This window comes from Phoenix dactylifera, chromosome 2 (genome assembly GCF_051530095.1).
Source record: "Phoenix dactylifera cultivar Ajwa chromosome 2, Ajwa_hap1_PhDact_Kaust_v1.1, whole genome shotgun sequence".
NCBI lineage: Eukaryota > Viridiplantae > Streptophyta > Magnoliopsida > Arecales > Arecaceae > Phoenix > Phoenix dactylifera.
Genome location: NC_143191.1, coordinates 6,974,061 through 6,990,931, shown reverse-complemented (window position 1 = coordinate 6,990,931; position 16,871 = coordinate 6,974,061). Strand labels below are relative to the sequence as shown.

The window sequence follows — 16,871 nt, the reverse complement described above, 5'->3', positions numbered from 1 at the left end:
AAACAAACTTGTATGGGTGATCTCCGTAGCATGCACTTGAGCTCCCTCAAGGATGAGCCTCAACATTGAATTGCTCTTTCCAAATATCCAGAAGTTCCTAGCCAGCCAAATGTGATAAGCAATATATGCAGCCTTGATGGCCTCCAGCCGGGTCTGAGGCATGCCCGACCACTTCCTAAGTGCCTGGATAAAAGGGTCAGACTGGTGTATAGCCTTCGTAGGAATATGAAAGAGTCTCCACACCCACACAACTCGATCATACTAAAATAGGACGTGATTCACAGACTCCTCCACCTCGCACCGAGGGCAAGTATGCGGAATGCTTAACCCGCGTTTGCTCAGGATAGCCCTAGTTGGGAGACATCCCTAGGTCACTTTTCATAGGAACGAGATAACTCTCAGGTGAAGGCCAAACCTCCAAATCCAGACAAAGTTCAGACTCTAACTCTGCTCACTCTGGTATAGGTCATAGATATCCCTTATTATGACTCTCGGGCTACAAGAAGTACTCCAGACCCTTACGTGTGGAATATCACACCTCGGAACTGCCAACAAATGCACTCTCTCTGCAAGGTGCTCTCCAAAGACCAATCTGGCTAGAGTCTCACCTTGTCTTATCGAGGTGGAGAATATCATAGACCTCCAGTCCTCCTACGGCCTCAACATTGACCATGGTCGGCCAGAGCCTCAGCGCAAGAGTATCCATCCAAGGGTCCCCTGTCACATCCACACTTTGGCCATCCTAATATGCCATTTGGTGTTGGCCAGAACTTTGAGAACATGTTTGCGGATCTCCCTCCATATGAAGGAGCTCCTCCGTCCACTCTAGAATGCCTTGCGAGCGGTCCTAGGGTTGTACTGGCCCTCATCACTTGACTCCACAAGCACTGGAGCTCAAGAGCCAGCCTCACAGCATGTCTAACAACCAACATCTCTCTCCTCCTGAGCAGAGACTAGACACCCAACCCTCACTCCTGAATTGACTGGCAAACTCCACCCTAGCAAGTAGGTGCATCCCGTGTTTGCTACCATATGAGCCCCACAAGAATTTTTGGAGCATCTGCTCGATCCTCAGCAGCACAAATCTCGGGACACCCATATTGGACATGAGATAGATTGGCATGAAGCTCAAGACCAACCTCACAAAGGTCGGCTAGCCCATCATGGATAGTGAAGTGACTCTCTAATCCTCCAGCCGCTCCTGGATGCACTGCACCACATCGAGACACTGCATCATCCGAAGTCTTTGTGTCAAGGGCATATGTGTAAAAATACTATTTTTATTATGGTATATATGCAAAAAATATAATTCATAAGGATTTGATATACATGTGAATTTGTGAGGATATGTATAATTTCATATATTTATAAAGATATATGTATATATGTTTGTGGGGATACAAATGTAATTTTAGATATTTGTAAGTGAATATATAAAAAACCGTAAAAGTTACATTACATAAAAAAATTAACTTGAGTCAAATAATATTAAAAATTGGAAAAGATCGTTTAATTCGGCGAGTTGTAAAAGAAAATCGGCCGTTTTATCTTTTTTTATTTATTCAAGGATATATAAAGATCGACCGTGAGCGGCCGAGCAAGCCCTAACCCTAGCGACCGCCACCAGCGAGAGAGAGAGAGAGAGAGAGGCGAGAGGAGGAGATGGGTCGCGTTCGGACGAAGACCGTGAAGAAATCCTCTCGGCAGGTGATCGAGAGGTACTACTCACGGATGACGCTGGACTTCCACACGAACAAGAAGATCCTGGAGGAGGTGGCCATCATCCCCTCGAAGCGTCTCCGGAACAAGATCGCCGGCTTCTCCACCCACCTCATGCGCCGCATCCAGCGCGGCCCTGTGCGCGGCATTTCCCTCAAGCTGCAGGAGGAGGAGCGCGAGCGCCGCATGGACTTCGTCCCCGACGAGTCCGCCATCAAGGTCGACCACATCGAGGTCGACAAGGAGACCATCGAGATGCTCGCCTCCCTCGGCATGGCCGACCTCCCCGGCGTCGAGAAGCAGGCCGACGCCCCCGCCATCCCCGTCTACTCCGGCCGCCCTGGCGGGTACGGAGGCAGGAGGCTCTAAATTTCCAGTTTGGGTTTCTTCTAGATCTAGATTTATGTTTAGGAGTAAAAGCCTCGGTCTTTCTTTCTTTTCCTTCTATATAGTTATATGTCGTTCAAAGTTTTGGACTTGGTTTAGATATTTGGATTAATGATGGAGACATAAGTAATTTGATTACTGTTTTGATTAATAACTTCTGTTGGATTTGGTGTTATTTGAATGTTACTTTTAGTTTGTTTGAACTTCTGTTCTAAATGGTTTCGATTTGTTCTGTTTTTCTTTTGGATTGTTACTGTTATGGGTTGACTGGTGATCTGTGACATGCTTATTCTAGGGGAAATCCTAAACTACGGAACTGAAAGGGTAGTAAACATAAATTCGTTATCGGATTCTTCATATAAGGAGTTCGGGTGTTGTATTGTTTTATTGCTTGTATATCTCTCAACTCGCTATGATTGTTGTATGTATGTCTATGCCGGTTTCTTTGTGGTTGGTTCCCATTGCCTTCTGTTTTTTGATGACACATGAATGTTGGTTATCAAACTTTAATCCAACTTTCTTGAGTCCGATAGTCTTCGTAATGTAATTGGTTATCTGAATGCTTTATTTTTTTGTTACACACATCATCTTTGTGGAATGCTCCAACTTTTATTTAAGCTTGGCAATTACTTTCTGATACAATTCTGTATTCGTGAGTTTTCGGCACTGACTGAGAAAAAAAGTCCTACTCGTGATGTGTTTTTGTTGATAGGCTATACCAGTCGCCATTCTTTTGGTAGCTCCTACAATCAACTTCATTCGATAGATTGGCCAAATCAATTTCTTCTTTAGGTTGATTTCATATATTGTGTCTCATTCAAGTTGAATGCTGTCTCTAGATCATTGTTAGCTGTTGGGCTAGACTGGATGAAATAGTGTACTGGACAAGTGCATTTGACATCAATAAATGGACCCGTAATTTTTTAAGATGACTGTTTAATAAGCGTCATCATTTAATTGCCATCAATCTTGTTGTTCGTCCTTTCACCTATGTGCTGTCTTCCCCTTGATGCAACAAGCCTTGATGCATTCATGTCATGGCTTATATTAATTGCAATTGTGTTCAAAAATGTTTCTCTTCCCTTTTTATTCTGGTTATATCACATTCAAAACTGAACTGACCTGACAAAATCTTGACCATAAGTAGATGGTCTCTTTTACATGCACACGCATTTAACTCATGAATCTTATTGTGCTACTAATTTAATCTGGATGTATCAATATGTAACATCTGTTTGCATGCTACATCTATTTGGAACTATGTAAGGCTTTTGTCTAATCAATTTAGGCTGAAATGCTCTCTTCACCATTAGCAACTCGTTCTTCCATTTGTTGTGAAAGATTGGCCAATTTAATTGTTTTGCCATTTTCATTCTCCAGTATCTTTGAACCTGTTTTGCTCTGTTCTTTTGTTTACAGTGACACTGTTGTTCTCTACGCATGATGGTAGTTCTCACATTTTTTATGTACTATTTATGTTGGTTAATCCTTTTTTTCAACAAAATAGTTGGTTGTCGTACTACAGCTTCCTGATAATGTCATATATATTTGGCACGAGATAGTTGCACCATACTCTGAAATGCCTGTTCAGAGTCTCAGATCTATTAGATTTATCCTTATATTGCTATCCTCCCATTGAATATTAGATCTAATTTCAAAATAGAGGAGTTTCACTTTTTCTGTCAGCCATCAGTTTTTGTTATGGCCTTAAGAAATGTTGTGTGTGGAATAGCCTTGTTGATTACATTGATCTGCTTAAATCTCCATATGCTTGGAAAATACTTAGCGCTTTCAAGATACTTCTACCACACCTTTTCATTAATTACCTTCGCCACTATCTTTCTATATAATTTTATGATTTATTGACTGAGTTTGTATTTATGATTTTAGCATGTTTATTATTGTAGTGTATCACAAAGTTAAGTCTTATGACATCTAGAAATGTTTGGTTTCTATTTAATTGAGAATGAAATCTTGTTCTTCAAGTCAGGTCATTGTATACTTTTTCAGGTTATAATTTCTAGCTGTAACTTCTGGAATTCAGATAGACCAAAATTTAGCATATGCTTTGACTCAGTCTTTTCTCATTGGAACTGAGAGAGACATATTGCTAAGCCAGTTATTGATATTCTTGGTAACTAGTCTATTTTGCTGCACAAGGCTATTTGTTTCATAGAACTCACCTCCTGTAGGTTACATGCAGTGATGAAATAATTTATGTTGCTTTTATATACTTCCACAAATGATGCATTTGCTTTGACCCAGAGTTAACTGTTGCTTAGCCATTTACCTGATCTAGCATTGCATTCTCCGTTATTTGAAGCCAATTTTTGTTTACTTATTTTCTTGCACCTTCATGCGGGTGCTCCCAACTAGGTGCAAAGCCTCGCCCCCCCCCCCCCCCCCCCCCCCCCAAAAAAAAAAAAAAAAAAAAAAAACAACAGATAGTTCCATGGCCCACATGCATTGCTGGACAGCCATACTCTTTATGCATCCCTTTAGATTAGAAGAAGTTGGCTGGTTCCTCCTAGTTAGATAGAAATTTCTTTGTTTTATTTTTATGAACAGTACACTCACCTGCCATTAGAATCTAAGTGTCACATGATAAAGTACATATATTTTCAATCAGGCTTTGTAGTTCAAGTGATTTTGGATGATGGCTATCGTCACCAACTATATATTCCTGATTAACCACAACTTTCTTGTCAGTTATTCGGTACACATTTGCTTGACATTATTGTCCTCTATTCATGGGCAATCTACTTTGACAGTATTTGTGCCTAGAAGCTTCGTAACTGCATCATCCTAGAACTGAACTTAGAATGGGATGCAACAGTTGCTGTCAAAAAGATCTTTAACTTCATAGCAACTAATTGTTTTTATTTTACTTTTCTTTGGTATTCTCTTAATTATCTAGACATCTTCATAGCTATGTTCTGTACCCTCTGTGGCAAGAAGAATTAGGTATTAATTAAACCTTTTGAGTGAAGATGACAGCATCTTCACTGATTTCCTACTAAACTCCTGATCATCTCTAGGGGAGCTCAATTCATGATTTTTTCTGCAATCTTCCCTTGAAAATCCTATGATATATGCATTGTTAACAAGCATACCTTATTTATTTATTTGTTCAACTATTTATATATCTATTTATTTATTGTTTTGTGTGGGGGCTTGGAGCAGTGCAATTCAGGGTTTAGGGTGCTTGGAGATGGGATGCTGGGTAGCAGCAGTCTTATTATGTCCAGATTTCACAGGTGGGTTTTTTTCTGTGACAAGAATTAACAGGTCTTTGGTCTGAGACTCGGGAACTTTACCTTTTGGTGACACAAATAGTCGAGTTTGGAGGGTCTGTGGTGGGTTCCTCTATCTTTTGGTGTCTGTTAGATCAGGAGATAAGCCTAAACTGTGTGGCTTTTGGGTGATGGAATATAAACTGCAGCTTCTGTTTGTTGTGGGAGAGGGAGTTTGCATGAGAAGTTGTGGTTTTACTAGAAGGGAAACATATGGTGTGAAAAATAGATTGTATTATATCTCAAAGTTGAAATATCAATGCTATTCCTCATATTACAGTTATATTGTGATTCAGAGTGGAGGATTATAAAAGAGTATTTCATTTCTTTGGTGAGGTCCTATTTTAAAAGGATCATGAGGTTTGTGAACTATGTTTTTGTGTTCGAGATGCAGTTCCCTTGTTTTCATTGGCCTCGTTGTTGATGTACTTGGAATTTTGGAAATGATTTGTGTTTTACAGAGGCCAATTCTGAAGAGATTTATGCCACAGTTGTCACCCTTAGATAGCTGATATTATTATTAGTTATATGGATTTTATTTAATGGGACCTGGGCCTTGGAAGAGATGATCAATGACCGAAGCGTGCCTTTTATGATGTATGCTTATTAGGTAAATCAATCCAGATTATTATGGGGTACTTGGTATTCTGTGGCATACATAGGTATCACACTGATTCATGATGGTACTTTGGACATGAAGCCTATGGCACAGAGGCCTGGCCTCGGGTTGTGATTTTATGGTTTCTCTGATGTAAATGGATCAATGAGTTAGAAATTTCCTTTTTGTTTTTGGCTGACTTGAACATCAAGACTTTATTTTAATGCGTATAATGTTGAAACGAATAATATCTTGGAAATTTTTGTACTTGTGACATCAAAATAAGTTGTGCTAGCCTTTTACTTTACTTTGTTGGTGGTAATCATGAGTGGATGGTTGAATCGTGATGTGCCATTTAATCACCATATTTTTTCCCCCGATCTTTGGATTATGAATAAATTTAGTACATATGTGATTATGAACGAGGTTCTTCGGTGTAGTAGTCTTGCTTCCTCTCTGGGCAATTGAAATCAGAAGGGCAGGCTTCTTATTCTCTTTTGAGGGATGGGTACTTGAATTGTTTGATCTTTTTTAATATTTCAGTAATTTGTTTGATTGATATTCTTTATCTTGTTTAGTGTTCTCAACATTAAAGAGATTTTGGGGATTATCTGAAGTGGTCCTGTTTTTTCATGTCACACTTGGATATTTGATGATTGGAGATAGGGTCAGTACTCGGTAACCGCACATCTACAAGCCTATAATTAAATTTCAAAAAATCCTCATTATCATGGGGAAAAAAAGTGTGTGAACACTTTCATCCCTATTGCAAAGACCAAATTAGTTGCAGGTCCCAAAGAAGATTTTGTTTTAAATTTGGAACCATGATTAGGCTTGCTTGAACTCTGTTTATTTTCATCATAGAGACTAAATGAAGTCTAGGTTAGGCTAAATGAGACAAAATGATTTAAACATGCTATGTAGGTGAACGAGTCAAATTAGATTAAATGGGTTAAACAGATTAAATAAATTTTAATGGATTAAATAGGTTAAAGAAGCCCAAGATAGGTTAAATGAGAGAATGATTTAAACATGCTAAATAGGTCCTAAATGGCAATTATTAAACATATCAAAATAGATTAAATGATCTAAAGATCTAAACTTGAGTTCAATCCATTTAATAAATAAGTTTAGGCAGGTTATCTCAATTTATTTATGCTAAACCCAAGCCTATTTATCAATTAATTAATTAAATTAATTAAATTGCTTTGGTAAGCGGCTCAAAGGGCAAATGCAAACCCATGTTTCTAATCAGGTGACCACTTGGCGCACGAAGGGCGTATTAATAATTATCAGTTCCCTTCCTTATTTTGCTTTGGATGTACGGAATATAGTTTTTCTATTTGAGGGGATATCCTTTCCATGGCTTAATCTATGATGGTAATTCTCTCACGATGATGAGAATTTTGTTAGCAATATATCACCTAAATAAATAAATAAATTTAATAATTATAATTAATAAAAAATTTAAACAAAATAAAATATATATTTTATTTGGGATCAGAATAAATCTATTTTATCACAAAAGAAATTTATTCTAGCACAAAATAAATCTATTCATTTAATAAATTCAAATCATAAAATTGCAAATCCTACGGATCCATTAATATTAAATTTAAAACAAAAGTAAGAGGAAATAGCCTGATTGAAGGTAGGTCGAAGCGCGTAGACGCTGTTCCAAAGAAGTGTTTGCCCCCACGTACGAATCTTCCGGCAATCCTCCTCAGAGATACGACGATTCTACACTTTTTCTTCGGTACGTCTTGAAAGAAGCTAAATCGAACCCAATCGAACTTGCAGATCTAGTGAAGAACGAAATAAAAAGAATAAAATAAATTGAATATAATTACAAAAATAAAAATCAGAAGCGGCTAAGAGGAAGAACATTTCTCCAGAATTTTTCTAATATTTTTCTCTAATTTTTCATGTCCCGAATAGAATGAAATTGAGGGGTATATATAGGGGTATTGGTCAGGAGCTTTTTGGTCATTTTTCGTGTCTCGTTGGTTCTCGGGCCGCATGCGTATTTAATTTTTTCAACAATCCTCCACAAAACTTAATTTTTTTAAATAATTTTAAAATTAAAATAAAATGCTGGATATCTTATATTATGTAATAGGTGTAAGTACCTTTCGGTTTGAACCTTTACTCAGTGACAATTGATTACATCTGTGGAGCCAAGATGGTCTTAACTTTGAACCTCGGTCCATGGCTCAGATTAAATCAACAGCACACATAATATAGCCCGATCTTGGTTCTAAGCGGGTTATGCTAATATGGCCATGCGCAGGTATCTTTCATGTGCTTTTTAGGGAATCGCCCATTTTCCATAATCGCAGCCTTACGACGGCACATATAGGCGAGTCCTAATGAGGAAGCTAGCAAGGAAGCTCCTGCCTCTTGGGTCTCGGACTCATTAAGAGTTATACAAGCGAATTCATTCTACCGCCTGCTTTTATGAGCACTAGCACCATAGAGATGAGGAAAACATAAAACAGTGCTCCTCTTAGTCACACTCCGGTTTGTTTCTACCCATTGAACCTTTTAAGGTTGGGTTCCCACCGTGGTGATTTATCTTTATGGGCTAAGCCCCATCCCCCTCGACGACTCTAGAACTACTGTTCTAGGCAAATCGTAAGCTGATCAGCCAAATTATTTTTTGATGTTATAAAATTCAAAGCAATAACGTTATTTTTCAATTTATATCTTAATGATTTATGACGCACTTTTAAGTGCCGGTTCATTTTACATTGGCATTTTCTTGGTTACACTTGTCTATTGCAGATTTACAGTCACAATGTAAGAAGACATATGGTAAAAGTGACCATCTACAAGAAGATCTATTAGTAGATCTCTGAGCCACTCAGCCTTAATGCTAGTGGTGTCTAAAGCTATCAGTTCAGACTCCATGGTACTCCTAAATATCAAGGTTTGTTTGGTGGATTTCAAAGACACCGCAGCACCTCCTAGGAGAAAGACATATTCTGTGGTGGATTTAACATCTAAGGTATTGCTGATCCAGTTGGCATCACTATAGTCTTCTAAAACATCAGGAAACCTACTAAAGTGCAAACTACAGGACTTGGTACCCTTAAGATACTTAAGGATCCTCTCTAATGCTGTCCAGTAATCTCTATTTGGATTAACAGTAAATCTACTAAGTCTATTTATAGCATATACTATGTCTGGCCTGGTGTAGTTTGCTAGGAATCATAGTGAGCCTATGATTTGAGCATATAGACTTTGAAGGATAGAAATTCCTAAGTTCATCTTGAGGTGTGTAGAGGTATCAAAGGGAGCTGAGACAGGCTGACAATCGGAATAATTAAATTTATTGAGAATCTTGTCTACATAATGACTTTGGGATAACTTAATTCTATTTGCACTTCTAATTATTTTGGTATTTAAAATTAAGTCAGCTTATCCCAAGTCTTTCATATCAAATTTATGACTTAAGAATTGCTTTACTTTATCAACTATCTGAAGATCTGTCCCAAAGATCAGTATATCATTTACATAGACGCACAAGAACACAAGTTCATTTCCAACTCTCTTATGATATACACATTCGTCTGTATATTGATTTCAAATCCAAATGTCAGTATGGTTTCATCAAATTTCAAGTGTCATTGCTTGGGTGCTTGTTTAAGACTATAGAGAGATCTTACTAGTCTGCAAACTTATTTTCTTGGCTCGGAATTATAAATCCCTCTGGCTGGTCTATATAAATTTCTTTATTTAAGTCTCCATTTAGAAAAACTGTTTTCACATCCATCTGATGATTCACTAATTTATAGATGGAGGCTAATACTATCAGGACCCTAATAGTAATAATCCTAGCTACAGGTGTATAGATATCAAAAAAATCTACCCCATGTCTCTATGTAAACCCCCTGGCAACCAATCTAGCCTTAAATTTATCTACAGAGCCATCAGGCTTAAGTTTTTTCTTAAAAATCTATCTGCACCCTATAGTCTTACAACCAGAAGGAAGATCAGTCAATTCTCAAGTATGATTTTGGCTAATTGACTGCATCTCATTTTCCACAGCTTCTCTCCAAAAGGGTGAATTCAAGGATTTCATTGCGTCTTCAAAAGTAGTTGGAGAGTCCTCTATAAGAAGGTATAGAAGTCATCTCCAAAAGTTTTCTCTACGATAGATCTCTTACTTCTTCTAGGTTCTGCTTCTACTTCTATTTTTCTTGTCCTTATTCTACTAGAGCTACTAGTTATACCACTATCTACTCTAGTCCTAAGTGGAAAGGTGTTTTCAAAATATATTGCATCTCTGGCTTCTATAATAGTGTTGTTACTAATATCATTTTCTTCTGAATTAATTATCAGAAATTTATTGGCATTACTATTAGCTGCATATCCTATGAATATGGCATCCACTATTTTGGGCCTTATTTTCTTTCTCTTAAAATCAGGTATTTTCATTTTTGCCAAGCACCTCCACACTTTTAAATAGCTAAGATTAGGTTTTCTATATTTTCAAACTTCATATGAGGTTAGATCATTATTTTTGGAGGAAATCCTATTGAGGATATAACAGGCTAAAACTAGAGCTTCCCCCCACAAATTTCTGGTACTCCTGAGCTTATAAGCATTGAGTTAATCATATCCATTAAAGTCATATTCTTCCTTTCTGCTACTCCATTTGATTGGGGAGAATAGGAAGCAGTTACTTCATGAATGATTTCATGATCTTTACAAAATTGAGTTATCTTATTAGATGTATATTTACCTCTCCAATGTGATCTAAGGATTTTAATTTTCTTTCCTATTGGTTCTCAGCTTTGATCTTAAAAATCTTAAATTTGCTAAGCACCTCATCCTTGGTTTTAATTAGGTAGATGTAACAGAATTTAGATAGATCATCTATGAAGGTCACAAAGTATCTGTTACCTCCCCTAGAAGTTCTATCAGAATCACAAACATCACTATGAATCAACTCTAATAGATTCGGATCCATATTAACAGATTTAAAAGGCTTTCTAGGGAGTTTGGCTTCTACACAGATTTCACATTTCTCATGGTTCTTAAGATCACTTTTTGGTATTAAATTTAGATTCATTAGTTGCTTAATGGTATTATAATTTACATGACCTAATCTACCATGCCAAATAGAAGGAGGTTCTATATTCACGATCAAAGAATTTTCATTTATTGAAGGAACTATTACATTCAACTTAAACAATCCTTCACTAAGGAATCCTTTTACAATAAACATTACACTATGAGAAATTACAATTTTATTGGACTCAAAAATAAGACGAAAGCCTTGTTGGACAAGCAAGAAACCACTAATTAGGTTTCTCCTAACGACCGGAATATGTTGGACGCCGTGCAGGGACAGGACTTTTACAGAAGTAAGCTTTAAGTCTACACGTCCCACTTCTAACACACGCGCCTTCGAGCTGTTTGCCATGATCACGACTCCTCCACTTGAGACCTGGTAAGAAGAAAACCTGGAGCGATCCGAACAAATATGAATACCAGCTCCGGTATCAATCCCCCAATCATATGCTTGTAAAGTCATGTTAACTTCAAGAGTGAATGAAACAGACCTGAAAGCAGTTTCAGAGGAGCCAACACCGGAAGTCATTATGTTGACTTGAGCACTGGTTATGTGTGGACCTTTCTTCTTGGATTGAAGAGGTGCAGTCTTCTTATAGAAGCACTGGGGAGCCAAATGGTTGGTCCGAGCACACACATAACAGAAATGAATACCACCTTCCTCTTTCTTCTTCTTCTGCTCTTGGGATTGGATAGGTTTTCCATTGTGGTGGTTAGGGTTTCTAGGGTTGTAGGGCTCCTTTTTGTAATGCTTATTTTTGAAGGGTCGGTTCTGATTTTTCCTAGGTGGGGCCTCTACATTATAAGCATTATGTTGCCCAAGAAGACAACCCAAGAGGGGGGTGAATTGGGTTTTAAGTAATTATTGCAAATAAAAATTTAATGAGTAACTAATTAAATCTTATTGCAAGCGAATTAATTAGTTTACTAGATGTAGTGAATGAAGGGGATGGAAGAGACAATGAACCAATCACAAACACAAGAGGTTTTATAGTGGTTCGGAGCTAACCCTTGCTCCTACGTCCACTCCCCAAGCTACACTTGGGAGTTCACTATAATCTCTCGGATTACAGCCGGTTGTTTTACAAGTTCACAATCCAACTTATTGTTTTACGAGATCACAACGAACTTGGTCGGTTTACACAGGCTCACCGACTAGAACCACCCGATTGTTTTTTCGGGATCACAATCGAACCCTTACACCGTTGGTTTTAACTTCGGATCACCAACCAACCTTAATACCCTTGATTCAATCCCCTGATTGAATCAAGTAAGAGAAACAGTTTGGAAAGAGTACAGGGATAGCTTCTTAAAAAGCAAATATGAACAATATGAATAAAGTAGAGTTAGAAGCCCTCAAACAGATTTTGGAAGAGGAAGAAGGGGCTTCTCGAACTCTGAGACTTCTCTTTGAGTGTGCTGAAGATTTGCTGTCAGAAGGGGAGCCTTGAATGCGAGGGAAAGAGTTTGTAGGATGGAGTTCAATGCACTTCTTCCTTCTTTCTCTTGTATTTACTCTTGAGAGCCTTTGATAGTTGGAAAACCCTTTTTGTTTGAATGGAATAGCTCTCTCTATCTCTACTTCTGTTTTTTGTGGCTATTTATACAGTCCTTTTTGAAATATAGCCGTTAGACACTGATTTGTAGCCGTTCTGTACAGTCTGCACATCCTGACAGTATGTCTGTTCAGATCGGAGTCGACTCGCGCGATCTGGAGTCGACTCGCCTGTTGCAGGAGTCGACTCATGCTTTACTGGAGATGACTCGGCAACTGTTCAGGATTTGAATTAAAGTGCTGTCCCGATCTGGAGTCGACTCGGACCAAACCTGGAGTCGACTCGCCAATGTCTGGAGTTGACTCGGCACTTTTGGAGACGGCTCGTTCTCAGGGTTCCAGAGATCTTTCTTTCGGGTTTACTCCCTCGAGTCGACTCGGATTCTCTTGGAGTCGACTCGGCTCTCAGAGCCCGAAATCCCGATCCTCTGTCTGTTGACCTGAGCTGTCTCGGAGTCGACTCGCACTTTGTTGGAGTCGACTCGGCTCTCGGAGATAGAAAAACTGTTCCTCTGTGTTTTGAGTTGAACTGCCTCGGAGTCGACTCGCACTTTGTTGGAGTCGACTCGGCTCTCAGAGACCGAAAAACCGATCCTCTGTGTTTTAGTCTTGCTTTCCTCTGAGAGTCGTCTCGGACATAACTAGGAGTCGACTCGCCAAACTTTGGAGTCGACTCGTAACATTCTGGAGTCGACTCGGTTGCAGGGTCTGAAATACCTAGTTCTGTCTTTCTTCTATTACCCTTTGGAGTCGACTCGGAAACGTCGGGAGTCGACTCGGCAACTATCGGAGTCGACTCGAACCCTTCTGGAGTCGACTCGCTGACAGGGTCTAAAAATCCTCTTTCTGTTCTGCTGTCTGTTCTCAGTCGGAGTCGACTCGCAGTATGCCGGAGTCGACTCGAGCCTGTGCCAGAACATCTGAAACACTTGGAGTCGACTCGTAATCCTCTGGAGTCAACTCGAGTTTCAGCCTTTGACTTAAGCTGATTTCCACATGCACTCAAAAGAAGATTCTCACAGATTTTGCCTGAGATACTAGATAGGGGTGGCAAAATATGACCCGACCCGCCAACCCGACCCGTGTTCGACCCGCCATAAACAGGTTTGGGTTTAGCCTAAACAGGTTCGGGTCGTAAACAGGTCGACCCGTTTAACCTGTTTATTAATTGGGTCGGATACGGGTTTTAGATGTCTAACCCGTTTAAACCGTTTAACCCGTTTAACTGTTGGGCAGGTTAAACAGGTCTAAACAGGTTAAACAGGTTAAACGGGTTAAACAGGTTAAACAGGTCTAAACAGGTTAAACGGGTCTAAACAGATCTAAACAAGGTCGGGTTGGGCAGGTTAAACAGGTTCGGTTGGACAGATTAAACAGGTCTAAACAGGTTAAACGGGTCCGGTTGGGCAAACAGGTTAAACAGGTCGGGTCGGGTTCGGTAAACATGTTACCTGTTTATTAAACAGGTTAAACGGGTCGGGTCGGGTTACCTGTTTAATAAACAGGTCGGGTTCAGGTTTGCAATTCCTGACCCGTTTAATAAACAGGTCGGGTTCAGATTTATAATTTTCTGACCCGACCTGTATTTGACCCGACCTGTTTATGCCTGACCCGACCCGATTGCCACCCCTAATACTAGATTGAATTCATTAGTATAACATAAAATATACTCAAATGCTTTGGACTCATCAAAATCAAATTGGGGTATTATTAATCACTCCACACATTATTTTTGTGTCCAGTAGGGGTTTTACTCCTGAGCCTATGTTGCTCTTTAATTCTAATGGAGCTCAAGACTTGGGTTAGGGTGAGACCTCCTTGGGTATGGCTCGGGGTCTTAGCAAAATTAGACCAGAAATTAGGTAATTTATCTATCAGACAGGCTACCTGTAATGATTAATCCAAATTGGTCCCATTAGCCCTAAGCTGGTGGATCAGGATTTCAAAGTCATGAATTTGGTCATTCATAGGCTTTGAGTCCACCATCCTAATGTTATTGAAGTCGGAGGCCTTGAACCTCTTTACCCCAGTATCCTCAAGACCATATTTGCTATCTAGGGTGTCCCAGAGTTCTTTGGCACTCTTGACTGTGTAATAGATGTCATACAGCCTCTCAGAAAGGGCACCTAAGATTCTATGGATGCAAAGATAGTCTATCTCATCAGGAGTTCTAGAGGGTGTACTGGTGGAAGCAGAAGGTTCAGTGTGTGAAGAGAATGAACTCCGTTTGGATTTGGGTTTTGGCGAGTAGCAGGTCGTCAAGTAGTTGGGTTGGGCCCATTATCAACTTCAGATGTGCTCTCACCTGTGGCTGAGATCAATCCTAATGTGGTGAGCCAGAACTGCATTTGGTCTTGCCATCTCCTAAAGTTGTGGCCATCAAATTTTTCAGGTTTGGCACTAAGGTGATCACTAGTGTTAGAGGCCATGGTTCAAGATTACAGAAAAGAGACAGAAACTTGAATGAAGGCAAAAAGTTTATGTCAAAAGATTGCACTAAAATTTGTATTGAATTTTGAATGTCTAGTTGATATACTCAAAAAATAATAGCTAGATCAGCTCCAGATCAGTGATGGAGCACTAGGCTCACTTAAGTATCAGCCTTTCTTAAGCACATATGCCTTTTGGACAAGCTTTTCTTTGACACTATTAGTTAGTGGATATAATCACTAGAAATCATACAAATTCAATTTTTACAAAAGCCTAAGTGCAAATTTAAATTGGTTATTGTGCATCAATCAATTTCCAAATTTTCGGTTTGAATTTTTCGAATTAGTAATAATTGATTACTAATTTAGTGCTAGCAAATCAATTAATGTAATTGAGATCTAAAATGTCAATTCAATAAATTATATAATCTATTATCTTATTAGAATAATTGATTACTAATTTTATGCTGGCAAATCAATTATTGTAATTGAGATCTAAAATGTCAATTAAATGAATCATATAATTTATTACCTTATTAGAATAATTGATTACTAATTTTGTGCTAACAAATCAATTATTGTAATTGAGATCTAAAATGTCAATTCAATGAATTACATAATTTATTATCTTATTAGAATAATTGATTACTAATTTTGTGCTAGCAAATCAATTATTGTAATTGAGATGTACAATGTCAATTCAATGAATTATATAATTTATTATCTTATTAGAATAATTGATTACTAATTTTGTGCTGGCAAATCAATTATTGTAATTGAAATCTAAAATGTTAATTCAATAAATTATAAAATTTATTATCTTATTAGAATAATTGATTACTAATTTTGTGCTAACAAATTAATTATTGTAATTGAGATCTAAAATGTCAATTCAATGAATTATATAATTTATTACCTTATTAGAATAATTGATTACTAATTTTGTGCTAGCAAATCAATTATTGTAATTGAAATCTAAAATGTCAATTAAATGAATCATATATTTTATTACCTTATTAGAATAATTGATTACTAATTTTGTGCTAACAAATCAATTATTGTAATTGAGATCTAAAATGTCAATTCAATGAATTATATAATTTATTACCTTATTAGAATAATTGATTACTAATTTTGTGCTAGCAAATCAATTATTATAATTGAGATCTAAAATGTCAATTCAATGAATTATATAATTTATTATCTTATTAGAATAATTGATTACTAATTTTGTGCTTGCAAATCAATTATTGTAATTGAAATCTAAAATATTAATTCAATAAATTATAAAATTTATTATCTTATTAGAATAATTAATTATTAATTTTATGCTAACAAATTAATTATTATATTTGAGATCCACCAACAAATTTTGCGCTTGCAAAGAAGTCAAATTGTCAAGAAATCTAATGGGTATTAGACGTACTATTTTCTCCGCTTATCCCTTTCACTTATTTTTCTAACCAAATACCAAAACATCTTTATCCCCTGGAATAAATCCCTCCCTTCTAGAATACTTAGATATACATGTTTTTATCCTTTCCAAGTTTGTTCCACCACCAAACTTAATTTTTAAGGTCAACTTCTATGAGTCCATGCATGATTCTCGCCATATAGCCTGAGAATTGGTCATTTGGATTCGTCAACTTCCCCTGCTTCAAATTGGAGACCGCCTTGTGAGCTTCATCTTTTCTGCCTTCTTTTCTACTTCTTCTTTTTTTTCCTTGCTTTTTTTAATAAGCTGTCAGCTTCACCTTTGCCTTTCTTCTCTGCCGGCTCTTTCCTCCCGCTCACGGACCAGCGGAATTGGT

The 16,871-nt window shown here is 37.8% G+C and overlaps 1 protein-coding gene across 1 annotated transcript; it reads left to right on the top strand.

Annotated features, from left to right (window-relative positions):
* The first annotated feature begins 1,565 nt into the window (after positions 1-1,565).
* LOC103710832 (small ribosomal subunit protein eS17-like) lies at positions 1,566-2,309 on the top strand. The gene has a single exon (XM_088715154.2). It carries the CDS (start codon positions 1,663-1,665, stop codon positions 2,086-2,088), a length of 426 nt encoding a protein of 141 aa, XP_088571280.1. The 5' UTR covers positions 1,566-1,662; the 3' UTR covers positions 2,089-2,309.
* The last annotated feature ends 14,562 nt before the right edge of the window (positions 2,310-16,871 follow it).